At 39.5% G+C, this 13,115-nt stretch overlaps 1 protein-coding gene across 16 annotated transcripts in view; it reads right to left on the bottom strand.

Annotated features, from left to right (window-relative positions):
- The window catches only part of CACNA1D (calcium voltage-gated channel subunit alpha1 D), a 291,185-nt gene that overhangs the window by 66,202 nt on the left and 211,868 nt on the right, over window positions 1-13,115 (bottom strand). For all 16 annotated transcript variants that reach the window (XM_075183238.1, XM_075183237.1, XM_075183227.1 and 13 more), the window contains 7 exons: window positions 8,065-8,171; window positions 6,370-6,457; window positions 5,550-5,657; window positions 5,323-5,375; window positions 2,575-2,721; window positions 1,864-2,065; window positions 562-720 (listed from right to left, as the gene is read on the bottom strand). In XM_075183238.1, coding sequence (XP_075039339.1) covers window positions 562-720; window positions 1,864-2,065; window positions 2,575-2,721; window positions 5,323-5,375; window positions 5,550-5,657; window positions 6,370-6,457; window positions 8,065-8,171 — 864 coding nt within the window. The remainder of the gene's footprint in view (window positions 1-561; window positions 721-1,863; window positions 2,066-2,574; window positions 2,722-5,322; window positions 5,376-5,549; window positions 5,658-6,369; window positions 6,458-8,064; window positions 8,172-13,115) is intronic.

Below are 13,115 nucleotides of genomic sequence, written 5' to 3'. Positions count from 1 at the left end.
AACAGTCCAGGCCTGCAGGACTCTCTCCTACTACACTTTGCCTTGTTCAAACAGGCAGCTGTACTGTCAATGCCCCTCTGAACATCCAATTTATGCAAACGAAGCTCATGGTGTGCGCAGGGATGCTGTGGGGGGGTGCAGGAAAGGCAAGGTACCGGGGCCCAGGCCTGCTTGTGTGGTGGGAGGAGCTATCAACCTACTGTGGCCACACCCCTTTAATGAGCTATGGAAGGGCCCCAATTAGTTGCTGTAGCGGGACCTGAAATTTCTCTTGGCAGCCCTGGGCAAAGAAACATTGATGCTGACAAAGGCATATTTTAATAGGAGAGGTCACTGCAGAGATGCACCGTTGGGACCTCCCAAAGCTGGGCAAAGGTAAGTAGAATGTTATATTTAATGCAATCATCTATCATCTCCAGACGAAACTACACATTCAGATTGGTGTTACACTTCAAGAAAAATATCAATCAGTTGAAGCAAAGCTGAACAGTCGGAGCACACAGTCCGGTCACACTGCTATTACTAGTGTAAGGAGCACAGCCCCCCCACCTGGTCACGTACCTGCATAGCCAAGCACAGTGTATTCAGCATGATGAGAACAAACATGATGTACTCAAACCCCGTGGAGTTGACGACATACCAGAACTTATACTGATAGGGGTTTTTGGGGATGTACCTTCTCAGAGGGCGTGCTTTCAGGGCATATTCCACACATTGACGCTGCAGTGAATAATCGGGGAGACTGTGTTACACATATTTAAATCTGTTCTCTTTTTGATAATATAATGACAATTTTGGAATACGTTTAGTCAGTAAAAAACATTGGTTATGGAATTACAGTCATAAACATGGTGTATCACAAGGATACAATCAAATATTGATATCATTGGTTTCCATTTCTTTATAAATCTAGAGTCTAGACCAGTGATGGGAAAGAGGTTGCCCAAATGCCGCGTGCAGACCTCCAAGCCATCCCCAGCGGCCCCAGCTCCTTCCTGCTATATTGTCAGATGTGTCTCTTTTTGTATTATTAAATGTATTGGTTTAACGTATTACTGAGATTAGGGGTAATGTGCAGCCCTTCTGAAAGTTAGAGGGCCATCCATGCGGCCACTAAAGTGCACTAGGTTGCCTATCACTGGTCTAGACTGTCAAACCCTGTAATAACATCTAACATGAATATATGAAACTTGATATTGGATAGTTCCTTTAAGTTAAAGCACATTTCTGCTATCTGCACTATACTAGTACATAAGCTTTCTTGAACCTCCACTGTATAAAGATAGTTTCCGCTCATATGAAATAAATCCTTGGGTGCCCTTTAGTTACACAGCAGCAAAGATAATTTGGTTCTTTAAGCCCTTTACAAAATATTCACTCGCTGTTCATTTTTTCATATATAGTGTATATATAAAATAATAATAATATTAATAAATAAAAATCAATATTAACTACTGTCATAATATTAAAAATGATGATACTTAAGGCATACAAATATTATAGTAAATGTGAGCCCTATTACTTAACAAAGAAATAACTTAAAGGGCACCTGTTGCTTACATAAGAGGCGCAAACAAGGCAATAAATATTCATGAATACGCAGTGTACCAGTACACTAGTGACCAGTGACATCACTGCTTCCTAGTGAGCTGATTGGCTGCCTTTACATTTCTCAATGAAGTCTCAAGTTCGTAGAAAACTAATAGACCACGTTGTTCCCCCACTAGGTGATGAGTGCTCTTTAGCATTATTACAATTTAAAAAGTGAAGAAAAGGAAACGGCAAAGCTAGAGTCTAGGCTACCTGGAAGTCATCGATGTTTAGTTATTTTCTGTTTCTCTAAGAAAAGTGAGCATATCTGACCTGGTTCTTGTCCAGCTCGCAGTTCTTGTACTCTTTCTCTCCCTGTTCTTGAAACGTGACGATAACGAAACCCACAAATATGTTCATCATGAAGAAAGCAATTATAATGATGTAGATGATGAAAAAGATGGAGATCTCCACTCTGTTGTTGTAGATGGGCCCAACATTTTCCCCATTGGAATCGATGGCCTTGTACAGGAGTCTAGATAAGTGAGGTACAAACATCCACTGACATTATGAAAAGCTACTGTAACCAATAGTAACCAATGAGACCTATAGTAACCAATGACATTATAGGCATCCTTTTCTACTACAATAAAAGCAAACGTCTGCCTGGGTCCTGTGATTTACAGTACTATTTGTCTAGCGGCATGCGCACCGGTTCTCATGCAACGTAATATTAGAATCTAGAGCTACTTGAGGAAAATAATTTAAATGCACCTGTCATCATGATTTAATCAATATATTTTCTTACTCAACTGAAAAATATCTATAGGCCATGCTTGCTTTATTTACATTTTATGATCTGTTCCCTTCCTTTGCAGGCAGTCCCTCCCAAATACAAATACCATGCGTATGTGAAGGAGAGGGTTAGACCAACACATTAGGCATTCTAGTAGTTTAATAATTCATATATGGTGGTTCGAAGACACAAGTGTAACTTTATACAGGGATGACAGGGTCACTATAAGGGTGAGTCAGATTACATACGCTGGCCATCCCTCGAAGGTGGAAACCGTGAAGAGAGCCATCATGGCGTTAAGCACGTTGTCAAAGTTGAAGTCACTATTATGCCAGTGTCTCTCGCGAATGGAGGGGCTGTTGACATCTCCGTCCTTGTAAATAATATATTTTCCTCTGCAAGATGACAAAATGTGTAGAATAAGATTAGAACTTAGTGAAGTAACTTTGTGTGCTTCAAATTTCAGTAAATGAATGAGGAGATCACAGTGATCATACAGGTCTGATTCATGTCCGTTTGAGTAGTGTATCTTGCGTCAAATACCGCCACCCCTTCCCGGCAGAACAGTGCAGGGAAGGGGCGGACTGATATAGGTGATGTTCACTAAGGACCACAACACCTGCAGGTCAGGTGTAAGCGCTGACTGATAGCGATGACTGACACGGCATAGTCTTTGATTTAAAAGTTACAGATATGCGTGCCACTAGCTATCACAGAACAACTCTATGCAACTAAGATAGACTATAAAACACATTGTATGTACTGTACACATTGAAAGCATCTATATTTATGTAATTAATGTAAAAAAAAAAATAATATTTATATAGCACAAATGATTATACTGATAACAGTTACTATTTTATTTTAAGATGGAATACAAGTTTTATGTGTTCTTATGTGAACTTTATTGTACATATGCTTGTGCAGATATACTGCAGTCTGCTCCGAGTGTCTACATATGGCAAGTAGTATTCAGGCAGAGCGTAATAACACCTAGATTCGTATCTTGAGATCCATTTGGATTTCAATACGGTCAGAACTACATACAAGTTCTGAGCGCTTTTTAAATACGCAACTTACATGCAAGTTGCGTTTAGACTTGAGGCAAGCCCAATATATCTATACTTTGTAGCGTTAATATATCCATTGTATTGGTCATAAAATAGATTGAATAGCAATGACAGACAACTATATAATATCATCAGTATGTTAAATGAGCACTATCATCAAAACGGAATTAAATGTTGGCTTAGTGGTTAGACCTTCTGCCTCAGAGCACTGGGGTCATGAGTTCGGTTCCGGACCATGGCCTTATCTGTGAGGAGTTTGTATGTTCTCCCTGTGTTTGCGTGGGTTTCCTCCAGGTGCTCCGGTTTCCTCACACACTCCAAAAACATACTAGTAGGTTAATTGGCTGCTATTTAATTGCCCTTAGTCTCTCTCGGTCTGTGTGTGTATGTTAGGGGATTTAGGTTGTAAGCTCCAATGGGGCAGGGAGTGATGTGAATGAGTTCTATGTGCAGCGCTGAGGAATTAGTGGCGCTATATATATATAAATAGATGATGATGATGAATATATCTATACTTTGTAGTGCTAATATATCCATTGTACTGGTCATAAATTAGATTGAATAGCAATGACAGACAACTATATAATACTATCCATATGTTAAACTAGAACTATCATCAAAACGGAATTAAATGTTGCAATTTATTTAATTATAAATGCTTGCACTTTAATATCATATTTAGCATTTTGTTCTGATATTCGTCCTCTATGTTGCTGTATAAGTATGATTTTAGTCAAAGGATAACCTCTCCATGGATAACAACAAAAACAGTAGCACTTACTCACTATATAAAATACTGAAGCGGGGGCATCACAACAAAACAGTTACAAATGCAAAACTGAATTGCATATAATTTCACACCGCACTAAAAGCAGCAATGCCCCATTGAAAATGTATTTCCTGTCTTTTTAAAATAGCAAGTACCTTTTAAGCAAACATCTGTCATTTTCTTAGCTATCCTCCTACAAAACATTATCTCTTTTTTCAAAAGATCTCTGGTGGGCAAACAAGAATGGCTGCCAGACACAGTCAGGCTGCTACACAGACACCGTCTCACAGCTCTCAGCATGTCATGTGATGACAGAGTGGCGAGAAGGAGGATGTCACCGTGCAGACAGAGCTCAGAGAGGTGTCCTCAGGTCTCTCTGCTCACTAGATCATGTGCCATGTGACTGTGGCTTCCATGGTAAAAAAAAAAACAAGGGTGAATGGTAGATACCATCATTCTTCTTATAGCCTTCCAAAGTGATTTATGGTAAAAAAAAACAAAAAACAAAAAAAAAACAATACCTGATTTTTTTTTAATGGGATTGCTGCTTTAATATTATTCAAATTACTCACCCTTACCTACAAAGCACTTAACAACACTATTCCTGCATACATCTCAAATCTCATATCAAAATACTCTCCCTCCCGCCCTCTTAGATCTTACCTCTGACCTGCACCTTGTCTAGTCTCTGGTAACCACCTCTCACTCCCACCTACAAGACTTCTCCCGTGCTGCTCCCCACTTATGGAATTCCCTTCCACACTCAATCAGACTTTCCCACAGCCTTCAAATCATTATATGCTCTTTGAAAACCCATCTCTTTTTTAGAGGTGCCCTTATACCCGATAACACTAGTCACACTAATGCACCCTCACATCTGTCCCAATCTCCACTCTGAGCCACACTCACTCCTCTTGTTTCAGCTGTGCCCTCTTCCCCTTAGAATGTAAGCTCTCTAATGAGCAGGGTCCTCCATACCCTTTTTCATGTCTGTGTTTATTTTGTCTGCCTTAAATGTCCCTGTTTTATGAATGTCCTGTTTTCCTTATTGTACAGCGCTGCGGAGCACTGTGGCACCTTACAAATATACAATAATAATAATAATAATAATAATAAACATTGAGCAAAGGGGAAAAAGAGCCTTCACGGGTTCTTACTTGCACTCTCCTGGAGTCTGTTTAGCTTCATCTGAACAGCGATAAAATTTGCCCTGTTTTAGAAAAAAAAATAATGTCCAGTGAATGTTAAAGCTCTACGGACAGATCGAAGTGCCATGCACTCTCCGTAGTGTGTAATATATTGTCACAATTCATTGGCATGTCTTGTATTCCTTATAATCATGATAACATTTTACCTGGGCGGCTTTTCTCAAACTCTTACTCACCTTAAACAGCTGAACACCAATACAGGCAAACATGAACTGCAGCAGCGTTGTAACAATCATGATGTTACCGATAGTCCGGATGGCGACAAATACACACTGAACAACGTGCTACAGAGAGAAAAAAATAACATCTAAACCAGAATCCAAATCTAAAGGTTCCATTTCATTCTACTGACTACATATGATCAGGCATTCTTGTGTTAGCTTATCTGGTCCATGTGGGGGTGGGGGGAGTGAGAGCCATCACTAACACTGAACTACCCTGTTTATTGAGTATATAGATACATAAAGAGGTCAGGGGGCAGATTTATCAAACCTTCTAAATAGGAGAAATGGAGGCGTTACTCATAGCAACCAATAAGATTCTAGAGATCATATTCTAGAATCTACTAGAAAAATGATAAGTAGAATCTGATTGGTTGCTATGGGCAACACTTCCACTTTTTCCTTGTAGAAGGTTTGGCAAATTTACCCCATAGTGAGCCTAAATAAGGTGATAAAAAAGCAGTGACTATCTTTAGGACATCAAGTCTGTGGTGATAAATTGGGTGTCATGGAGCTCAAAACAAGCAGTGTAAAATTCTAAGTATGATTAAAAAAATAGCATTTTGTTAATGAAATGTAAGATCCAATTATTATTAAAAACATGCTTTTACATCTTCTCTTTCTGTAGAACAAAAAATAATAATTAGACAGCTAATTACATGACAATAACATCACATGGCAACTCCAGAGCCCAGATTAAGAACCCTATTTTATACATCTGTAATGGCCATCCATTATAACACACACTACAACTTAATCACAATTATATAACTACCTTCAGCCCTTTCGCTCGGTTAATGGCTCGCAGGGGTCTGAGTACCCTCAGCACTCTCAGGATCTTCACCACTGATATTGCACTAGACCTGTAGAGATGCACGTTGTATGGTGAGCATTGAATACACAAGGGAAACAAACATATCAGACGGCAGCTCTCTTATCTTTCTGCCCAGGCCCGGCGCTCCCATTAGGCAAGGTTAGGCACTTGCCTAGGGCGCCGGGCTCTGGAGGGCGTCACAGTATTCTAAAATACTTTAAAACTGTGCGGCGACCGCTGACCATACCTGTCACGGCCGCCGCACAGCATTCAGATGGACGGGGAGGGGGGGAAGAGGCTATTTTGTCACCACCACCGCCTCTCTGCTCCGTCTCCTCCCCTCCACTCACTAGTGTCAGTGAGTGGAGGGGAGGAGACGGAGCAGAGAGGCGGCGGTGGTGAGACAAGGTAAGGAGAGGAGGGAGGAGGGAGGAGAGAGGAGGGAGGCGATTTTTGCGGGGGGGAAGGGCGATTTTTTAAAAATGCCTAGGGCGCCGTGGACCCTAGCAGCGGCCCTGCTTACAAGGTTCAATGTCATCATTATTCAGAACGCATTATAACGCACGCATTATAAAATTATGATATTACAAATGGAACCATCATCCTACTGTACATTAGGACAAGGATATTACAAGTCAACAATGAATTCTCTTATGTGACAACATGACAGCACCAAGAACCATAAAAAGTCATTGCAATTTGTAAGCAGTGCTCCTAATGCATGCCCAATTCATGAGATCACAAAAGTCTTATTATAATAATACATGAGTAATACAAAAACCCCTTATTTATCGTTGTCAATGTTTTCAAATAACGTTGTGGTGCAGGGAGCAGCCGGCATGGGAATGTTTAGGTGGATCTAGGTAAGATACAATCACCATTATAATAAGTTTATTGAACTGTGTTACACAGTATTTATTTTTGCCTTTTACTTCTTTTTAGTAAATAATAACTTATATAGTCTATAGAATAGAACAAACAGTGAAAAGTGCATCTAAGCAGAATAAGAGGAGTTGCACTGAGCAGTGTAGAAATATGGGAACATTTACAGATGTAAAAACTTCCAGGGAAAAATTTAAAACAAATCTAAGAATGCCCCTTGGAAATTATTTGGCCCAGATAACTGTCCCCAAGTATGTACCCAGGGGCTGGCTGGCAAATTTTAGCCCGGGGACGAGACTCGGCTCAATAGCCTATTAGGAACATTTTAGGGGAAAATAAATGTAGGCTGCCCAGTGACCCAGCCCAAGGTAGCCCACTATGGGACATTCAGGAAGAGTAGGTAATGCTGAAAATGATTCCCTAAGTAATATAGAGTAGGTAGTATATTACCCCATATATGATATTTACATTAATAATGGCTGTGTTCCTAAATAAACTTACACATAAAAGGGTATATTTACTAAACAGCGGGTTTGGAAAAGTGGAGATGTTGCCTATAGCAACCAAACAGATTCTAGCTGTCATTTTGTAGAATGTACTAAATAAATGATAACTAGAATCTGATTGGTTGCTATAGGCAACATCTCCACTTCTTCAAACCTGCAGTTTAGTAAATATACTGCAAAGTCCTATATAATAATAAAAATGATGCAAAATTATACTAGAAAAAAAGGTGGTATATTAATTGTGATGTTACTAAATGAAAATACTTACTGAATACCAAATGAAACCAATGAAACGCCCACAACTAACAAATCTAGTAAATTGAAATAATTTCTGCAGAAAGAGCCTTTGTGTAGAAATGCTCCGAATGTCATCATCTATAATAGTAAAAAGAGAGTTAATCCAGCATAGGGTATGGCACATTTATTAACCAGTCACCCACCTAGTCAGCATCGCGGTACATGTAATGATAACAGACTGCATTAACACACAGTGAGCTAACAGAAAGCACGTGTAGCTTGCACAAGTATTCGATGACGCTCACAGTTGGAACTTTGACCTTGGGATTCCCTCTGTGACACTTAGCCACACAGACTTTTAAAACTGGCTACTACAGTATCTTATTTTCTAGTGTTCTTTCACAACAATTCATGATATAAATTGACCGGCTGCTGTAACCCCTGAACGAACAGGTACCAGAGGTAGAGAAAGTCTGTGTAAGGCAATAGAGGCAAATGTCTGACTGTTGCTGTAACCATTATGCTGATCTGTATGGCTAAAAAACAGGGTGCACAGGGACGAGCAGGAGAAGAAGACTGAATGCAATAAGGTGCTCAGAACCTAAGTAAATGCATCTTAAAGACTACCTGTCAAATTTTTACTATATGATTTTTTTTCTGCAAACATTGCCTATCTAAGGCCAGTGTCTCCATATACAATTGAAACAGATTTAGTTTAGAAAGAAAGATGTCCCTACTGTTGCAGTTATAGGCGGAGGAACACATCATCAGCAAAAGTAGTCCTTATTTGACGGCTTAAAGACACCAAGCGATAGAGTTATTAAAATTGGAGGTGTTGCCCATAGCAACCAATCAGATTCCAGCTATCATTTATCTATTACAGTGAGAGGCAACCTGATACACTTCAGTGGCCGTATTGGCGGCCCTCTAACCTTCAGCAGAGCAGCACATTACCCTTAATCTCAGCAATAATACATTTAATAAAGAGACAGTTACCTGTAATAACATATCAGAAGGCATTTTATACAAGTGTTACAAGCTATAACAAATATCTGACAAAGAAGCAGGAACGAGCTGGGGTCAAAGGTGGAGGGTCGTGTGTTGCCCGTCACTGATCTACTAGATAGGGCTACTCCATTTAACCTCTATGTTTCACTCTATGCAGTTAAATCCAATGTAACTAATCATTTTTATTACTTTGTAGTCTATGTTGATCATAAAATCGAATGATCAGGTAATAAAAAGAATTATCTTCAAGCTGGTTTACGTAGCTGTTAGGTTGCTAGATCCAAGCCCCAATTCTGCTAAATGAATAAAGGTAGTTTGTAGTATAGTTTATCTTTTGTAACTTTTATTATGCTGTAGTTGTGTGTATTGTAAAACTGATTCATAAGAGCAGTCATTGTGTTAGAGTACTAAACATACAAACTATATTATTAGTCTTCAAGTTTCTTTCCACTGCTGTGCTGGACCGTTATATGAATGACACAATATATTACAGTTAGATTAACAGAAAGCCATACGCTTTACCACGAGAAGAAGGCATAAACAGAGCACGCTGGAAGAATATCATACATGTAATGAACATTGCAACTTCAACATATCAGAGCTCAGACAGTAACTGTGCAATATCCCACAACAGACAGGCTCATGCAATCCAGCAAATGAAGCAAAGTGTGTGCACAATTGGTGTCTGCTTCCCCATGCATTGTACACATTCCCACCATATATACAGCACAGGGTTCTTATCAGTCACCCTGTCACAGAGCCCTATGTGTCTTGTCACACAATTATTTACATAAATGTATAATCTCAGGACTGATTCTGGTTTAATTATTATATAAAGGAAATAGAATAACTCCAGAACACACCAAGACTAAAGGGATAAGACAGAGAACACACAGCACGCGTAAATACGTGTTCTAGAGATGGGAGAAATAGTTACATATAAAAGACAAGGGACACACATTTTCTAGAGAGAGAAATACTCTAAATACAAATGAGTGGTACATTTATGGTGTAGATGTGGGCGCTACGGGTACTGAAGTAGTACTGAAGTAGTATACATTATAGACCTAATCTACAGATGGAAGATACAGGTCAGACCTAGTCTATAGATGGAAGATACAGGTCAGACCTAGTCTACAGATGGAAGATACAGGACAGACCTAGTCGATAGTTGGAAGATACAGGACAGACCTAGTCTATAGATGGAAGATGCAGGACAGACCTACTCTATATATGGAAGTCACAAGACAGACCTAGTCGATAGATGGAAGATACAGGACAGACCTAGTCTATAGATGGAAGACACAGGACAGATCTAGTTTATAGATGGAAGATGCAGGACAGACCTACTCTATAGATGGAAGATACAGGACAGACCTAGTCTATAGATGGAAGATACAAGACAGACCTAGTCGATAGATGGAAGATACAGGACAGACCTAGTCTACAGATGGAAGATACAGGTCAGACCTAGTCTATAGATGGAAGATACAGGACAGACCTACTCTATAGATGGAAGATACAGGTCAGACCAAGTCTACAGATGGAAGATACAGATCAGACCTACTCTATAGATGGAAGATACAGGACAGACCTACTCTATAGATGGAAGATACAGGACAGACCTAGTCTAAAGATGGAAGATAGAGGACAGACCTACTCTATAGATGGAAGATACAGGACAGACCTACTCTATAGATGGAAGATACAGGACAGACCTAGTCTAAAGATGGAAGATAGAGGACAGACCTACTCTATAGATGGAAGATACAGGACAAACCTAGTCTATAGATGGAAGATACAGATCAGACCTAGTCTTTAGATGGAAGATACAGGTCAGACCTAGTCTAAAGATGGATATACAAGATGATGGCCACAAATATTTCATTGTCACTGGCAATATCAACTGGCTTTGTGTCTTCAAATGATAGATGCACAGAGATATGATATTTGTATATTTTAGCTACATATAAAAGCCAAATAAAAAATAAATAATACCAGACTAGATGGACATGGACTTATAGATGGACTTGTTATCAAAGTCTATGTTTCTATGATAGGATCTTTATCAGCCATATTGGTAAATGCGGCCAAGAGACAGGATAAGAGCATATTTGGCCACTATTTTACTAAAGATTTGCTTGATTCACGAAATAACAAAGCTACAGAGGTAAAATACAGGTGAGACCACAACTACAGAAGGATGATATAGGACTGAACTTGACAAGAGATACAAGATAAAGAACAGACCTTGACCAGTGATGACAGATCGAGGACTGACCTAGTCTAGTCTAGAAATGGTAGGTAGAGGGCAATCTGAGCTAAACAATAAAGGACACACACTACAGATTTGAGTCAGAGACAGTCCACTGATGAGATATACAGACCTATCGTAAGGACTAATATAGCAGTGCAGTCCACAGGGGATAAATATAGTTGTAGTGCATAGAAATGTCAGAATACCTGAGCTTTCTCTTACTGCTGTATATTGGGTGGGAATGTTCTGCTGTTGAGTTAAATGCAACCATAAAAAGTATCAGTCCAAAAACACACTAGGGGTCATTTACGAAGGGCAAAACAGGGTAGCGCAAATATAGTTTTGGACCCGCTGTGTGCCTTGATTTGCGTGAATATGCCTAGATTCCGCCAGTACATGTAGGTCTGTGTAATTAAACTGCAGAGTTTGCAGAGGAGCAGAGAGGAATAGAGTTGGGGGGGAGTGAAGGCATTATCACTGAAGTACAGAATAGCCTCGTTATGAAGAACAGTGCACAATTTCAGAGTTTGCATTTTGCAGAGCAAGATTATTGTAACGAGATAAAAGGGTGGAAAGGGTGAATATTCAACCAGCCCCACAATGAAAAATGCTGGCGCTCTTCCAGATTCTCCTAGGCGGTGGGGGCCTGGGTAAGAACTAACTTTACCAACTTAGTGGTCCCAGTACAATGGGGTCCTTATAAACCTCTGCCCATTATAACAAAAGAGTTAAAAAAAAACCTCAAACCCCTTGTCCAGCACTTTATTAAATAATAAATCTTTTCTTCCTTAATTCACTGACGTACAAATGTGAAATTAAATCATATTCTTTTTTTGCTTAATCCATTGTAGTTCAAATGGGAAAACAAACCCATATCCCAAAAATCCCCATAAAAATACGACCAATCAAGAAGACATTAAACATTTGGGGGTATATTTACTAAACTGCGGGTTTGAAAAAGTGGAGATGTTGCCTATAGCAACCAATCAGATTCTAGCTATCTTTTTGTAGAATGTACTGAACATATGAAAACTAGAATCTGATTGGTTGCTATAGGCAACATCTCCACTTTTTCAAATCCACAGTTTAGTAAATATACCCCTTGGACTACAATGGATTAAGAAGATTTTATTTCCAACATATGAAGACAGAGAATTTATTGCAATATAAAGATATGAAGGAAGTTCTTGGGATATTTTATTCAATTAATGCTCATTTGAAAAACGTACGATATTTAATATTTTGGCACCAGTCCCGTACTGACCACTCACTATAGCACGGGTCCCCCACGCTCATTGTCTCGCTGTTACAGTGGAAATCAGTGCAGATTGTCTAGCTCTCGGCTAGTTGAAGATTGGGGGCTGTAACTGGTTGACTTTTAGTTCATTATGTATGTATTTTTATTGCACAGTGCACCAGGGACTGTTTTATTACAGATGCAGGTACAAATGGACTTATCCGCTGAATGGGCCCCATTAGACATATAGGCATAACCAGGCGCACTCCGAGTAATGTAATAGAAAGCTTTACACCTACAAAAATGACCCAAGTAATATATTCAGCTTACAGAGGCTGATCCTAAGTGCTGAGTGGAGACACGGACCTCGCTGTGTGCTGGGCGGACCATCAAGGAGCAATAGCGCAAAATCAAGGTGTTGCACTTCGTAAATGAGGACCATTATTTTCTCTTAAAGAACAAACATCTCTTGGGTTTTAATGTGCAGACTAAACACACTCCATTCAGACAAAACTCACACAGAAAACAGTATTTAAATCAGCAGCAATAAGTTTTTCTCTCCTATTGTTTCTGGTGATGA

The sequence above is a fragment of the Mixophyes fleayi genome, chromosome 8, assembly GCF_038048845.1.
Source record: "Mixophyes fleayi isolate aMixFle1 chromosome 8, aMixFle1.hap1, whole genome shotgun sequence".
NCBI classification, from domain to species: domain Eukaryota; kingdom Metazoa; phylum Chordata; class Amphibia; order Anura; family Limnodynastidae; genus Mixophyes; species Mixophyes fleayi.
The sequence above is the reverse complement of the archived record's forward strand: the minus strand, read 5'-3'. Positions and strand labels throughout refer to the sequence as shown.